This window comes from Idiotropiscis lumnitzeri, chromosome 18 (genome assembly GCF_059441095.1).
Source record: "Idiotropiscis lumnitzeri isolate Australia: NSW breed Sydney's pygmy pipehorse chromosome 18, RoL_Ilum_1.0, whole genome shotgun sequence".
In the NCBI taxonomy this organism is placed as follows: domain Eukaryota; kingdom Metazoa; phylum Chordata; class Actinopteri; order Syngnathiformes; family Syngnathidae; genus Idiotropiscis; species Idiotropiscis lumnitzeri.
Genome location: NC_142408.1, coordinates 2,980,028 through 2,995,145, shown reverse-complemented (window position 1 = coordinate 2,995,145; position 15,118 = coordinate 2,980,028). Strand labels below are relative to the sequence as shown.

At 45.9% G+C, this 15,118-nt stretch overlaps 1 protein-coding gene across 2 annotated transcripts in view; it reads left to right on the top strand.

The window, feature by feature from the left end:
* adamts6 (ADAM metallopeptidase with thrombospondin type 1 motif, 6) overlaps window positions 1-15,118 on the top strand; it is a 33,264-nt gene that overhangs the window by 5,038 nt on the left and 13,108 nt on the right. The window contains exons 5-12 of one of the 2 annotated variants that reach the window (XM_088281696.1): window positions 515-723; window positions 811-894; window positions 1,039-1,187; window positions 2,370-2,413; window positions 5,063-5,168; window positions 6,921-7,067; window positions 11,860-12,001; window positions 13,285-13,392. In XM_088281696.1, the coding sequence (XP_088137822.1) occupies window positions 515-723; window positions 811-894; window positions 1,039-1,187; window positions 2,370-2,413; window positions 5,063-5,168; window positions 6,921-7,067; window positions 11,860-12,001; window positions 13,285-13,392 (989 nt within the window). Of the gene's footprint in view, window positions 1-514; window positions 895-1,038; window positions 1,188-2,369; window positions 2,414-5,062; window positions 5,169-6,920; window positions 7,068-11,859; window positions 12,002-13,284; window positions 13,393-15,118 lie in introns of both variants that reach the window. The other variant, XM_088281695.1, reaches the window with a different exon arrangement.

Below are 15,118 nucleotides of genomic sequence, written 5' to 3'. Positions count from 1 at the left end.
AAAACGAGTGTATAAACAGAAAAAAACACACGCAATATTTTACTGAGGAAGGGAAGAAGAATATGCTATCAATATTAATCCGAATGAATTAGAACAAGTACTCACGTCGTCATATGCCACGGCAGCGCTAGCTGAATGACGAACGAAAACGCTAAACAGGAAACGGAAAAATGGAGCGACCCTTCAAAATAAAAGACACGCATTTCAGAATAAGATAAACGACACACATACGACTTGAAAATTCTCAACAAGCTTAGCTTAATTTTATATATATATATAAACATATATATATAATTGCTTATAGGTGTGAATGATTGCTTTTTAATATGAGCTCAACGATTGGCTGGCACCACGGCTCTCGCCACAAAGTCAGCTTGGATAGACCCCACCTCATTTGTGACCCTATTAAGGATAAACCATATAGAAAATGCTGCGATTGTACATACAAGAAAGATTTCACCACACAGACGTTCTTTATCGTTTATTTGTCTGACCCGGTCGCTGTGGTTTACAGACCTGGTTAAAAACAGCGCCCACTCCCCGGTCAGCACACCCGCTGCAACCCAACCTGACGACGACACGGGCCGCAACGGCACGCACCGAACGCGCCGCTCCGTCAGCACCGAGCGTTTCGTGGAGACGCTGGTGGTGGCTGACAAGATGATGGTCGGCTACCACGGCCGCAAAGACATCGAGCACTACATCCTGTCCGTCATGAATATTGTAAGTTTGATCCCGCTTTCTCGGAGGGCGCCCCCGGCAGACGCCATTTGTCTGACTTTGTGTCTTTTCTTCTTTTCTGGAGGTCAGGTTGCCAAACTGTACCGCGATGCCAGTCTAGGAAATGTTGTGAACATTATTGTGACACGGCTCATCGTTTTGACCGAAGATCAGGTAAAACCCACTAAATTTATTCAGATATTTTGGTTGTGGTTATGACAATTGTATCTTCACTTATCATTTGGACTCAGCATTGTAAAAAAAAAAAAAAAACATAAAAAAAAAAAAATCTTATCATCTCCATATCGATCCCCCCAGCCTAACCTGGAGATCAACCATCACGCCGACAAGTCTCTGGACAGCTTCTGCAAATGGCAAAAATCCATCCTGTCCCACCACAGCGACAGTGGAAACAGCATTCCGGAGAACGGGATGGCCCACCACGACAACGCTGTGCTCATCACTCGGTAAGGACAAGTCGGGGGTCTCTCAGCGCGCTTGAGGTTTTAACGCCGATAGCCCAATAAAGATGAAAATAGAAGGTGTTCTGCGCAATGTCATGCGGCGAGAGCCAAAAACCTACGCTCGTCTTTATCTGCGATGTTGTTGGCAGGACTGTTTGGCCTGCTAAACTATAGCAACTCAAGTGTTTGCAGGCGGATTCTGTTTCAAGAACAGTCTCTTCACTTTCTGTCATCGGCGCTCTCTCGCTTGTTGACGCTCTGCAGATTTTCTCCTGGATGACGTTGCGTTACTCTTTTTTTTTTTTTCCCCATTAGACAGGGTTTAGATGCCTATTTGTTTGCCTGGAATTTATTTGTCAGTCTGCCTCAATCGCAACTCATTAGAGAAGGCGACATTGCTGTGACCGAAGTGTGCTTTTATTCTGATGATGCAGTTTCGCATCGTGAAACAATTAGATGCGGGGGCCACAATTGACAAGTTCAAGCACAAAGGATGACGAGACATTTAGACAGCGTCGACCACGGCATTGTTCATTGTCGCATTTCTTAACCCCTGCAATGACAACTCCAGCGTAAAACTTGTGTCGGGTCGCATTGCAAATAAGAATGTGTTTTCAATGCCCTCACCGGGGCAAATAAAGGTTAAATAAATAAAAGCCTTCGCCGATATTGATCGCAATCAATTGGACATGACTGAGGAGAAAAATCAAGAAGATAACCGACTGGGGTCAATTTGGGTTAGGGTGATTTTTGCTTTTGGGTTTGGGGATGGATTTCATGTTAGAGGACTGCGTCTACTTTCCAGGGTGAGTATTTTTGGCAACTTTTCCCTCGTGTCGTTCAAGGAACGAGGAACTAACGTCTGCAGGGAGGGATGCGTCGGGAAGAAGGCGGGAAGCAGAACAAAATCAAATTTGCTGTGCCCTTGGTTTTAATAGATTAAAAGCTTTAGCTACGATTGGATCATTTGTGGCCTTTGTAAGATGCACGCGGCCTCCCTCGGCTGCGCTCTATTGGATTAGCGGCACGCGAGTTAACGGGGTCAACGGTTGGGTCAGGGCGCGACTCGGCCCAACTTGGTGCGGTGGGACGGGAACCGAGCCGTCACGACAAGCGCTTACCTTGCTCGTATCTCAGCCGAAGCTCATGCTCTCCTCTCTCCGATGATTTTTTTTTTTTTTTTAGGTATGACATTTGCACCTACAAGAACAAACCCTGTGGAACGTTAGGTGAGTGCAGCGAAATGACGGCAAAGAAACATGTTTTCCAACTGGAGAGCAAGTCCTGACAATTGCTTTCAACACAACACAAAACAATACAACAGGTCGGGAGAAGTGAGTGTCCGTGTTAAACTTGAACGCGGCACTTACACACAGACGCCTTCAAAATTCAAGGTTGGGCTTAACTCATTCACTACCAGCCGAGTAAAAAAAAAAAAAAAAGATTTTTGACGTATTTAGCCGTCAATGGTAGTGGATGAGTTAACCATGTCGGTACCCTTCACACAGACATGGGGAAAAAAAATACCGCTTTAAGGACTATGACTTCCAAGCCTATTGAAGCCAAGAGTGTGAAAATCAGAAAGATAAACAATAACGCTTGGATTCATCACCCTTTAAGAAGGGTGCAAAGGTAAAAACCAGCCCCCCGTCACTGCCACGCTGCGACAAATACCTCCTGTCCCCTCCCTTTTCCTCTCTCCTCCACCACCTCCAGCCTCCTCTCGCCATCTTATCTGCACAAGGGCCCGCAGGCAGCACAGTATATCTTCGAGGTAATATTGTGACTTCAGGGAGCGCTTTGACAGATTGACCGCATTCGTCACATTCCCCCAGTCGCTTTAATTGCCCCGGCATCTGCTTGGCTTCCTCGTTGTCTAACCGACCCCTCCCCTCACCCTCTTCTTGGGGATCATGCTCCAGGGTGACATCTCTGGCCTTTTGGGGTCACAGAGTAATCACACAGCCTGGAGATAGTACACAGTCCGCGGCGGTGTTAAGAAAACAACTGACACTCACGCACGCATTCTTAAACTAATCGTAGAGTAGCCACTCTCCTTCCTTTCCCTCCCTCTCCCCACCTTCTTTTCCACACCTTCAGGCTCGCCTCCTTCCCTTTCGGCCCATCGCGATTTGCGAGTCTATTCTTGTTTAGCCTCTTAGCAAAGAGGATACAAAAGCCGTGACACTCTTAGCCAAGGCGCAGCGGGGGGAGCTCGTGCCAACTCACCGCCGCAGGTGTCTTCCCTGTTCGGACCCTCTCGTGTGTGTGCCCCCCCCCGCGGATGTTGGAGTTCAGTTTAAAGGGATTGCCACATTGCAAATACAAACAAAGATCTGACACGACGGGCCTGTGCATGTAAATAGGCTTTTATTCGACGCTATCTAGTCGATAGATTAGCAGTTGATTGAGATAAACACCAATCAGCAGTAGAGCGATCACTACACGTGAAAATATCTGAATTTATTATTCAGATTTATGTCGTGGAGGTTGCAATTTGGCTGAACGCTGGGTTCTGCCGAGGTGTTCTTCATATTTTAAGCGTGGATGACAGAGTGAGAGAAAGAAGATTCACAAGAGACAAGGCAGAAGTGTGTCAGTAAGAGTACAACATGGACCAAATATGCAAATCTATGTTTTTCAGTTCCGATGACGTGAGGGAATTTACAGGCCCTTGCACACTGGCCAAATAAGATGAATTTTCACAAGCTAGTTTTGGAATTGGAGACCAACGTCAGTGTGTCTGGTTCGGCGTAAAAAAAAAATAGACACACTATGGAGACAATATAAATTTGTATTAAAATATTTAATTTAGTATTAACATATTTTCCGTACTATAAGCCGCTACTTTTTTCCTAGATTTCGAAACAACGGTGCGGCTTTTCTGAGGTTACCAGTACATGGACCTTCACAATCGTAAATGCAAGTGGCCTCACCCACTACACACAATTGCGAGTGTATACACACACACACACACACACACCCACTTGCACACACACCTGCTTTGTGCTGTCATCCGATCCACTCTGCACTCACCTGTAGATGTAATCTGTGAAGAATTGCCCCCTGTCTCCCTATTTGACCTCTCAGGCTTTGGGGAAGAAAGGCCTTGCGACACCTGGATTGCAGGGAAGGCCGAAAGTTGAAACAGCCTCTCCTGCTCTCCCTTTCTCCTCTCTTCTCTTTCGCCAGCTACCAAATGAGGAAAACATCTCTTTTTCTTTTTTTTTTTTTTAGTCTGACAGCTTTTCGGGTGCGGCGGCTTCTACGTTTCCTTCCTCGGCTCACGTTTTAGGTGATGCCTGGCGCTTCGTCAAGTGTAAACCTCCGTCTCAATGGGTTCCAGCAGCCGGAAGCCAAGCCTAAGACTTCTCTTGCTCTTGTGGTCAACCAAAAGTGGGAAATTGAGGCTATGCAGTGCAGTCGTTCCTTTTGCACTGTTAGTAAACGGAGTTTTCCTGTTTGGTGTGAAAGGCGCCGACAAAATTGAGGTGGGGGAGGGGTTGGGAGCATCAGTAGCCGACAAAGGTGACAAATGAAGAATACTACTTCTGCAACGACATCATTTTTCATAGACAAGTTGGCTGTCGTAAATTTTCTCTGATCAACCCCAATCGCTTATCATACTGTGAGGAGAAATTTGATAACGAAACGGTCTCATTCATAATATAGTTCGAGTTACATAGGCCAGCAGAGCTAATTCTGAACAGGCTGAAATTTGATTGGACGAAAAAAAAAAAAGCCACACACAGTAGAACAAGTAACAAGCTAGCCGTCAATGATCAGCTATGAAAATCTAGGAAATCCAAAAAGCCAAATAAGTGTGCTTGCTTTTGATTCCTGTTGTGTTTTTATTTATATCTATTTTTTTCATCCAGGCTTGGCCTCAGTGGCGGGAATGTGCGAGCCGGAGCGGAGCTGCAGCATCAACGAAGACATTGGCCTTGGCTCGGCATTCACCATCGCTCACGAGATCGGCCACAAGTGAGTGCAAATGTTGTTTTTTTTTTTCTGTGGCATGAAACTAAATGGCCAGAGACACCAACCACTTAATCACCCTGGAGCAGGGGTGGGCCAAATTTTTGATTGGCGTTCTAAGGAGTGTTTGGGTAGACTCACCTCATCGGAGAAAAAAAAAGACATTTAATTTTAAATGAAAGTGAACAAAAGTGTTACAACAATATATGTCCACAGTATTTAGAAAATAAAACAAGGTTTATTCATTTCATTTTTTTCAAGTCCGGCGGGCCGGATTAAAACGTGCATCGGGCCGCATGTGGCCCCCGGGCCGTAGTTTGTTTGTATCACACTTTGGCCAAGGCATATATTGGAATTGCCCGTTTACACAATGAAGATTGCGTTTTTCACAATTTTTCACCATTTCTTCTGCGCAACCACTCCTCTGTATGAACTATAATATACATTTTGAAAATAAAAAAAAAGCGCAGTTTTTTTTAACCACCTGTGGGAGAACGCTTTGCCAAAACGCCTGCCTCGTGATTCGGCTCCATCATGTGACCTGAATCCACGTCATGTGACCTCCCGTGTTCCTTCCGACCACCTTTAAGCCTTTCTACCTCCTCCCGGGCCGCGTGCCTCGGGACTTGGCACAAGCTCCGTGGGCTCCGAGTCCAGCATGTCGCGCGTGCATACCTCTGGCTCGCGACTCTAGCGCGCAATAATGATGATGTATTAGCCTCCCCGGAGAGTTGTGCAAGATGGCGATTTTCTTTTATTATGTCTCGTGTCTGCTTCTGTTGCAACGGGGCCTGTTGTAAAAATAGTCGATGCCTGCAGAAGATGTATAAGGAATAACAGCGTGGCCGGGGCCTGATTTATTTCCAGAGCGTTCTAAAATGTCACATACGCGGCTCGCGCTAGAAAAACAGCTTGAGACGGCGCAATGCGGTCGGGTTTGTTAAATACATTAGAGCTGATTTGTGCTCGCGGGGCCTGCAAGGAAAAGTTTAAATTGATTGTTAAGATGATTAGTTTTCAAACTCTCCAGCCCGGGAACTCTCCAGTAATTGATCCAAAGGATTCACGGCCTCCCTTTCCCTACTTTCCAACCTCTCTGACGGCACGCTCCAGACCTGCCGGCGCTGATTGACAAACTGGCATCACATTGGTGATTCGAACTTTTGAGTGAGACTTTTGAGTTTGGTAGCAAAGTTGGATACCTGGCATTGAAACAGGAAACTGTACTAAATCAGTTTCACGTAAAAACAGCAAATTTGCGAGACATGTCTATCACATCGAGACTCACAAAAAAAGCAGCAGTCTGCCATTTTAGTTTGAAGTGGCCATCTTGGCACCTGAGCGTCCATCAGAATTTTTAGAAAGAATTCAGCCCTCAAAGCCAGTATGCTTTGGGGAAATAAAACGTTGTAGTCCATCATGAATAGACCCACAAAAAAAGTTTCAAGAACCATGCCCAAAAAGACAAGAAATCTGCCATTATAACCCAAAACGCACCCCACCCCCCTCTTTTCCCGCCTCCCTGGTGACCTGCTCAGACCTGCCGGCGTTGATTGACAGGCAGGCATCGCAGTGGTGATTAGGACTTTTTCTCATTCCTGCTGAGCTCCAGACAGAGTTTGACCCTTGACCTCAGGCAGCGCTCCACGCAGCTGTTTTAAGAACCTAGGGAGCGCCGTCTTTACGGGCAGAGAAATCGACGCCACGGACAGCGGCGGGGCGTTGGGTTAACTCATTATCTCTGCTCTCGACTTGCAGCTTCGGCATGAACCACGACGGGATCGGCAACTCTTGCGGGACCAAAGGCCACGAGACGGCCAAGTTGATGGCGGCGCATATCACGGCCAACACTAACCCCTTCTCCTGGTCGGCCTGCAGCAAAGACTACATCACCAGCTTTCTCGAGTAAGTGGATGATGACTGCTCACCCTGAGGGGCCTGACGGAAAACCATTTTGCCAGACCGAACGTGGCATTAGTCGTGGAAAGAAACTACAATTGTTCTACGAATGCACACTAGTCATTCTAGCGTGCTAAATTGTCAGACTGGGGAAGACTCACAGTTAAGGCCACGCCTTTAAAGACAGGTCAGGTGGCCTTCCAGAATTAAAAAAAAAAAATGAAATTTGGTCGGCATGTCTATCATGAGGAGACCCACAAAAAGTCTTCAGAATCCATACCTGAAAACACGTCAGTTGTGTCCTCCCGAATTTGAAAAAGAATCGACCACGCAGTTTCACTTCCTGTCACAAGTCTTTTTTTTTTTTATCATAGCAGCAAAGCTTCAAAAACTCCATTTAAACAAGAACAAATCTCAACGAAGGTGAAGCGAAAAATGTTGGTCGTCTGCCCGCTATCGAACGTTTTTTTCCTTTCTCCATTAACTTAATCGCCTCCATTTCATCAACACGTCAGACCTCCTGGAGGCTGAGAAAGTCACGTCCTCTGTGGCGTCCCTCGCGCCGCGAGGTTAAGCATTTAGCCAATGTGGAGCGCCGTGCTGTTTGGATGACAAAAAGTACTCACGGGTAACATGAAGTTGTCGTACTAGTATGTTCATGATATCCATCTGAAGTTTACCATAGTATACTTTTTGTCCTCTCATTCACTGCCATTGACGGATGTAGACGCCAAAAAGTCCATTTATTTTATTTATTATTTATTGATTTAAAAGAGTTTCTGCGCCTTTTATACAGGCGAGCCTTATAGTCCAGAAAATATGGTAGTTTTACTAGTAATGTTTTATTGTACACTAGTAGGTCAAAAGTGGCACTACTTCATCCTATTGTATTGTGCCAAATTTGCCAACGACTGAGGATAGAGAAAGTACTTGAACAAGGACGTCAACCTGGATGTTGAAGATATTAGTTGATTTGATAATAGTTGCCCTTTTAGTGTGCTGAATTGTTTTACTAATGAGGACAAAGAGCAGACTAGAACATAGACCTTAAGTTGGATATCAAGGATAACGACTAAAAATGCTCAAACGGCCTGCCATACGCGCTAAGCACGTACACAACCACACGCTCACAAAATTTTTTGGGTCGGAATGAGGCCCTGCTGGCGGCCAGCCTGGCACGGTGAAAAACGTGCACGGGCCCCAAGTCAGACGAAGCCAGACAAAACATCTGGAGTTGGCCTTCTGCGTCTGGCAGAAAGCAGATACCCGCCATCCTGACGGGGAGCTCCTGGCCCGGTCGCTCCTTGCACGTCACGACTGCTTCCCGACCAAAACCTCCACTCCGGAGTCAGGCGCTCCAATGCCACCACAAATAAAAATGAAACACGTATTCAGGTCGGTCAATTTTTAGGTTTTGTAGCTTTTTTTTTTTTAAATGTATCAATAAATAATAATAAGTGACTTATTCATGATGGAGTACTGCCGTCTGCTTCGGTGTTCCGTCATCATTTAAACGTGAGCTCAGCGTGCACTCGGCTGTCAGCACGAATTCAAAAGGACTTTTTCACGTAATGTCAATTATAAATTTGGAATATAATAGCTAAGTTGAATATTCATTTTATCTTGTTGATTTGAAAATTACAGATAAGTACGGATATAAATGCGGGACAATATAAATCTTTTTCCGTGTTGCTCAGGACCACCTTTACATTTTTTATATGCCCTCCGCTGCGTGATTCAGGACTTGGCGCCGTCGACTTCCAAGTACGGCAGACTTGTTTCAGTGTTAGCTCTTTCTGTCCAAGTCCGTCCAAGCGAGCATCTGCTTGGTGGAAGCCGACAGACCACGCCGGTGAAAACATAAAGGCAATCGAGAAGCTTTTGAGATTGAGCGGATATAATAACAGGTCTACGCAAGGGGGGAGGGGGGTTCTCTGTGCTCCCGTTTAGACGGGGGTCACAGTCACACCAAAGTAGCAGACAGCGGACTTTTGAACAACGCTCCCTCCCCCTCCCCCAGCTCGCTCCTCTGCACCCGTTGCCCCGCTGTATTCGTGCGCAGTTCTGGCTCGGCACGTGATTTACGGAGAGGACCCCGCGCCACTGTCTGCGGGAAGAGAAAACACTTTCATGTGTGCGTTTGAACATCCAGGCGGGTTTCCAGCCAATGTCCAGTCTCAGCCTTGACGTTCTGCGTGAGGATGTGACGATGGGTTCAGTTGTTTTTCAAATTTCACGCAAACTGCTCAATCAGAAGGGGGAATTGCATAAAGTCGGTTTCATACCTCGTCTTTTCGCTATATTGTTCTTCATCAGATGAACTGACGACGAACTCGGGAATAATCTAATTAGAAAGAGTGTTTCACTGTTAAAGGTACAGTACATTTAGACCAGGTGTGGGCAAGCTACGGCCCGGGGGCCACATGCGGCCCGTTAAACGTTTTAATCCGGCCCGCCAAACATGAAAAAGATTGTTCATGTTTTATTTTATAAATACTGCGGTGTTTCAAAGGCAGACATTCTGTTGTAAAGCGTAGGAGACAAGATAGTGCCAATAAAATTATATTGTGTACCTGTGGCTAAAAGCAAGGTGTGGAGAGTCTTTGTTGCAGAAGATGACCCTTCCCAAAAGGCTCACATTCTCACCTGTTTCTTCTATTTGTATTCTTCAAATATAGCTACAGCAGCTCAGGCAATACGCTACTTCCTTCCTCCCGGACAGTGGCAAAAGCTTTCAGGGCATGGGAAGTCAGTGTCTGGTGTTAAACTTCACACCCCAGCTTTCCGCTATTCTGTTTTTTTCACACAACTGCTGTACTCCCTTTGTTATGTCTCTCATACTACCTTGTAAGCCAGGAAATTGTCAAGCACCCATTCCAACTTGCACGCAGAAATGTAAGGGTGCTCACGTTTTGCTCAGAAATGCCCTCGCAAGGCCCTCCAGGAAAGCGGATAATAGCGTGCTCGCTTGTCACAAAATGTTTCCGCCTGAAAGCTGTGAACCGAGCAGCACCCGGGATGGAGATGACAAACAAAGAGCCGCTTAGTGTGTTCAAAGGAATCCGGTATCCGAGCCCCCGCACGTCTTCTCTTATGTTACACCTCATTCGACATTAGCCAGGTTTTTTTTAAACTTTAATTTCGTTTTTTATGCCTTGGTGTTTCCAACAAAAGGGTTTTGTCTGTAAACTCCAATTACCCTGCCTTACCCAGCCTTCCTGCCTCCCCCAGACAGAACTTTTGGATATCACACACACGCTTCTCTCCCTGCCAAGTAAACAACTTTGGCCGTCACGTTGGCCTACATTCACTTTCTTGCAGCGCTTTGTTTGGCTTTTTAAGAAATGCTTCATGAACACACTCTGTGGAAGAGTTCAGGTCGAGTTTACGCGACTGCGGCCAACCTGTAGACAACGCTCGGGATGTTTGAAGCTCCCGAGAGGAATTGGGCCCGCAGAGCCATAAACATGAGTATATTGACACCTTTTTGTGCTCAAGGTCCATATTTGAGTTTTAAAATGGACTGAGGATTCTCGTTTTTTAAATTGTACTATTTGTTTTTATTTCATTAAATGCAAAAATATTTTTGAAAAGCTAAAAGTCATGAGCATATATTAAAGAACAATATCCTTAAAAAGGACAAGACTGGCATTATTGGGGACAGGATAGAGCAGAACAGGACAGAACCTAGAATTTTTTTTTAATTGAACAGTTAAGTCTCTCAGTCAAGTCAAAAAGTGGCAAAACATTCTGTTCTATGCCAATTAATTAACAACCACACGTTCACATTACCCTTAAGGAGGACAGGACAGGTCCCCCAAACTACCCGATCACATCTAGGTTGTGAAAAACTGGCTGATTTTAACAGGATGGTGAAAAAAAGGGTTGAGAGACTTTCCAGTGACAATGATTAAAGAAAAAGTGGCGCTGCATACTGACAGTGTCTTTAAATGACAGGACAGGACAATGAAAACCGCGTGAATAGTGGCAAGACTAAACCCCCATTTGGAGTTTGTTGCCGTTCATGCAAAAAGGTTAAAAAGGTGGAAAAGTACTGGTCTTTATGTTATTGGACTATTTAAGAAGACATTTTTAGAAGAAGCCTGAATTATATTCAGTCTTCTTGTCGTCTGCATTTGTGTTGTCAGCGAGCCCATTTTTCCTGTGGTGGGATGGAAGCCTTCCACCCGAGCTGCCACAGCTGGAAAGTACACAGCGTTATAGTAAACCGGGTTTTCCAAATGAAATACACAAGGTCTGTTTTATTCTAATTGGATAATTGTCTAATGTTAGCTCCTCGTTGAAGAAGCTCAGCGAGTTGCTCCTGAGTAAACACTCGTGTTAATCCAACAACAACTCGTTTATTTTTCCAGCGAGTTCTCTTGGTGAGCGCTTGTTTCTCTTTGACAAAACAGACTAAAAATCATATCCCACACTCTGTATTACCCAGCTTCATTATTTCCTGCAATTTATTGTCTCTCTCGCCACATACAGGCGCGGTGGAGTCTTTTAATCCAAGCGAGAAACCTCTGCCTTAGTCGCGTTTATCTTTCATGCAAGGTGGTGGTTAGCCATAATAACTAGAGCTGCACTCGCATACTCGGCACACATACTAGGCATCAGGTGTCCAGCGAGTTACGCAGTTGGCAACGGTTTTACAAGTGGTGGAGGCAGCAGCGTTTTCCGCGCTTGAGGTAGCTCTGATAGATTTCACTATAAAAATTTCAGGAGCGCACCGCAAGTGCCCAGGTGTATTTGTGCAAGAAACAATCCTATTGTAGCTTTGTGTTTTTGACAGCTCAGGTCGGGGGACGTGTCTGGACAATGAACCTCTGAAACGAGACTTCCTGTACCCAACAGTGGCTCCGGGGCAGGTGTACGACGCCGATGAGCAGTGCCGCTTCCAGTACGGGGCGTCCTCGCGCCAGTGCAAGTATGGGGTAAGAAACCAGCACCTGATCAACCATCTCTCTAGTCTCACTCTCCAGAGGTGGGAAGTAACCAAGTTACTAAAACTTACAAGCGGTGTTGAAAACTTCACATGGAGTGTGTTCTCCCCTTGCGTAAATCCATCAGGCCCATATCCACGGTGGCTCGGGCCCGGGCTGTTGACCTTTCATCCGCGGCTGCGATAGTGAACGCAAGTGGCGGGGTGGCTCATTGAAAGCAGCTGGCAACGGGAAGTGGCTGCAACCAGAGATGGGGTAGTTTACCTCTTTGTTTCATCTAGAAGGAGGCAGGGGGCCGGGCAGGAATATTTACTGACCCGATGGGTCAGAATCGGCGCGCCAGATCATAACTCTTATTCATGGGCCAGCTCTTCTCCTGAGCGCAATTGTCCTGTAAAAGCCTTTGAAGTGGAAAATGGAGGGCGACCTGGTGAGGTTTTGCTGGTGAGGTTTATAAAGGTCCAGATCCAGAGCATAAGTAAATAAGAGCACATGTACAGAAGTATTCGCAGCTCCAACTGTGTCTATTGAAGCGGGTGCGCACCTTTAAAAAATCTGCCGGAAGATCGGGGGACCACTGGCGGCAGCTAAAGAAAATTTTGGGGTATCAACCTCATCTTTGAGACAGAAACGCAATCTAGAATAAACACCGTTGTGTTAGTCCAGACACTCAGTCAGACTAAAGATATTCGAAAGGCCAGCAGGTCATCTTGTAGACTCGGGAGGCCCGTCTCTCAGCTGGGAATGGCGCTAACTTGACATCGCAATCCGGCTTGGTGGCGAGGTGAGCAAGTGTTAGTCACGCCGTTGATCCGACTGACTCAAGACATTGAGACACACCAGGACCTTTTGCACTGCGATCCAACATTCATCCACACATTTCTGCTAAGCAGGCTGATGAATTACAGAAACTCCCATTGTTACGAATGAGTTACCCTCCAGAAGACTCTTAGTCTCATAAATTCCTTGGTCGTTAATTTCATTTTTCTTTCTCAATCTCAGGTATTCCATTGTCTTGCAATTCGGCAGATAGTGTGACCGGCTCCAAAATGAAGAGGGAAAACGGTCCAATTTCTCGCACAGCTGAAATCTAAAGTCCGCTACCTTGATGCTAACATATAACCACACCAAGACTGGCTAACGAAAATGAACATGTTACTGTAATTCCAAATTCAGATTAAAAAACATTTCAAACTCACATGAAAGTGTTCGTCCAGTTTGTCCGAATGTTTGGTAAGGTGTTCTGACCAACTTGCTTTTGCCTTCTTTCCTAGGAAGTGTGTAGAGAGCTCTGGTGCCTTAGCAAAAGCAACCGCTGTGTTACGAACAGTATTCCCGCCGCCGAGGGAACGTTGTGCCAGACGGGGAGCATCGAGAAGGGGGTAAGTAACCCCGCCAAACGACTTCTTCAGATCCGAACATTGCAAAAAAAAACTGTTGTGATTTACTCAACTCAACTCAAAATAATATGCGTACTGTGTTTTTATCGCTTCGCGGTGCGTGCTGTGCGGCATTGTGTCCTGTGGATTTTCGTTGGCTATCATTTGTAACATCGCCACATTGTGCAATCGCTATTCAAATTTCGGCCACTCGTGAAATCGTCTAGCAAACCCCCCGCACCCTGCGGATGTTCTGAGTGAAGTTCCGCCGCATCCAGTAGCTCTCTCACGAGTATTCTTTACCAAATTGTATTGAGCCAAGGCCTATTATTTGACACTGTAAAAGTGTCATGGCACACAACCAAACAAAAACGTCACTAAAAATATAAGGCAACAGGTGGATTTTCGGGGTTCCTTCTGCGATCTCGTGGAAGAACATTTCATTGTTCTGCCGGTCATCAGGGGGATAGATACAGGAGATTAAAAAAAAATATTTATAATAAATAAATAAATATTCATTTTCAAACCAATTAAGTGAAATTGGATCATGCCTGCTGCACGCCTAATGATCTCTAACGACTCAGTTATGTGCCTTGGCACAGCGGTTGGGAATCACTGCACTAGATACACTTTTTTAAAATAATATGAGTTACATTTTTTTTCCCCCAATGCCATTTTCCACCATTTAACTCCTGTGAGACTGCAGTATATTTTGGCAGTGCTAGCAATCTCAGCGATGGATATCTGAAAACACAAGCTAACCACATGGCTAAGATAGCCGATACGCCAGCAGGAGAAAATGAGAGCACGTGTCAGCTAGCTAGCGGTAGCCCATCTGCTGGCTGATTTGATTTTTGGTTGATTTTTATTTCTTTTTTTTTTGTGCTATGCTGGGAGTCAAAATTTGACTAACAGTTTAAAAACAGTGCTAAACAAATCATGTGATAGATTTACAGTAGCAACGCTCAGTGGGACCAGCTCAAAGTACTTGAGTGTACATAAATTTCAGAATGTTAGCATAAAGGCTTGCGCTAATGCTAGCAGGCTTTGGGTTTAAAAAACAAAAAATCCTATCAACATGGATAGTTTATATTGACAGTAAAGGTTTTTTTTTTAACACAAGTATTTATGACTTAAACACAGAGTGTGAGTAGATTTGCCACCGCTGCACACCAGCGAGGAAAGCTTTACGTCACTGGCGTGCCGTCCGTGGAAGCCAGGTTAGGGAGAGACAGTTTTAACGCGGATTACGGCGGTTATTGTGGACGGATGGTTGGCGGTCTAAAAGGGAAGAATGGGAGAGTGTCACGAGCTGTCAGCGGCCATTAGCATTAGCTCAGTGGAGCCTTTGAGGGTCGGGGCCCTCGGACAGGGTCCTGGACAACACAGAGGGCCCCAGGTTGAGCCGGGGGGGCTTTTGGAAGCGCTTTTGGAGCACTTTTTTTAGCAGCCCTGCCCCGCCGTTGCTTGTCTGCCCCTGCTGGGATCGCTTCAAAGGAACATGACTGTCAGCCGTTTCTCACCCGCAGTGTCATGAAGAGCGGGCCGGCCAACGGGAGAGGGCAGGGAGCCAGGGGGGGTGGTAACTGGGGGGGGGGGGGGGGGTGAACAGGGGTAGAGAGACAAAAAGTGACCCACTGAACTGGGCTTCTGGTGTGCTCTCACCTTGCTGGAGGTTGTTGTATAATGCAAACCTCCCGGCTGCAACATAATCTTGTTTCCCAGGGCC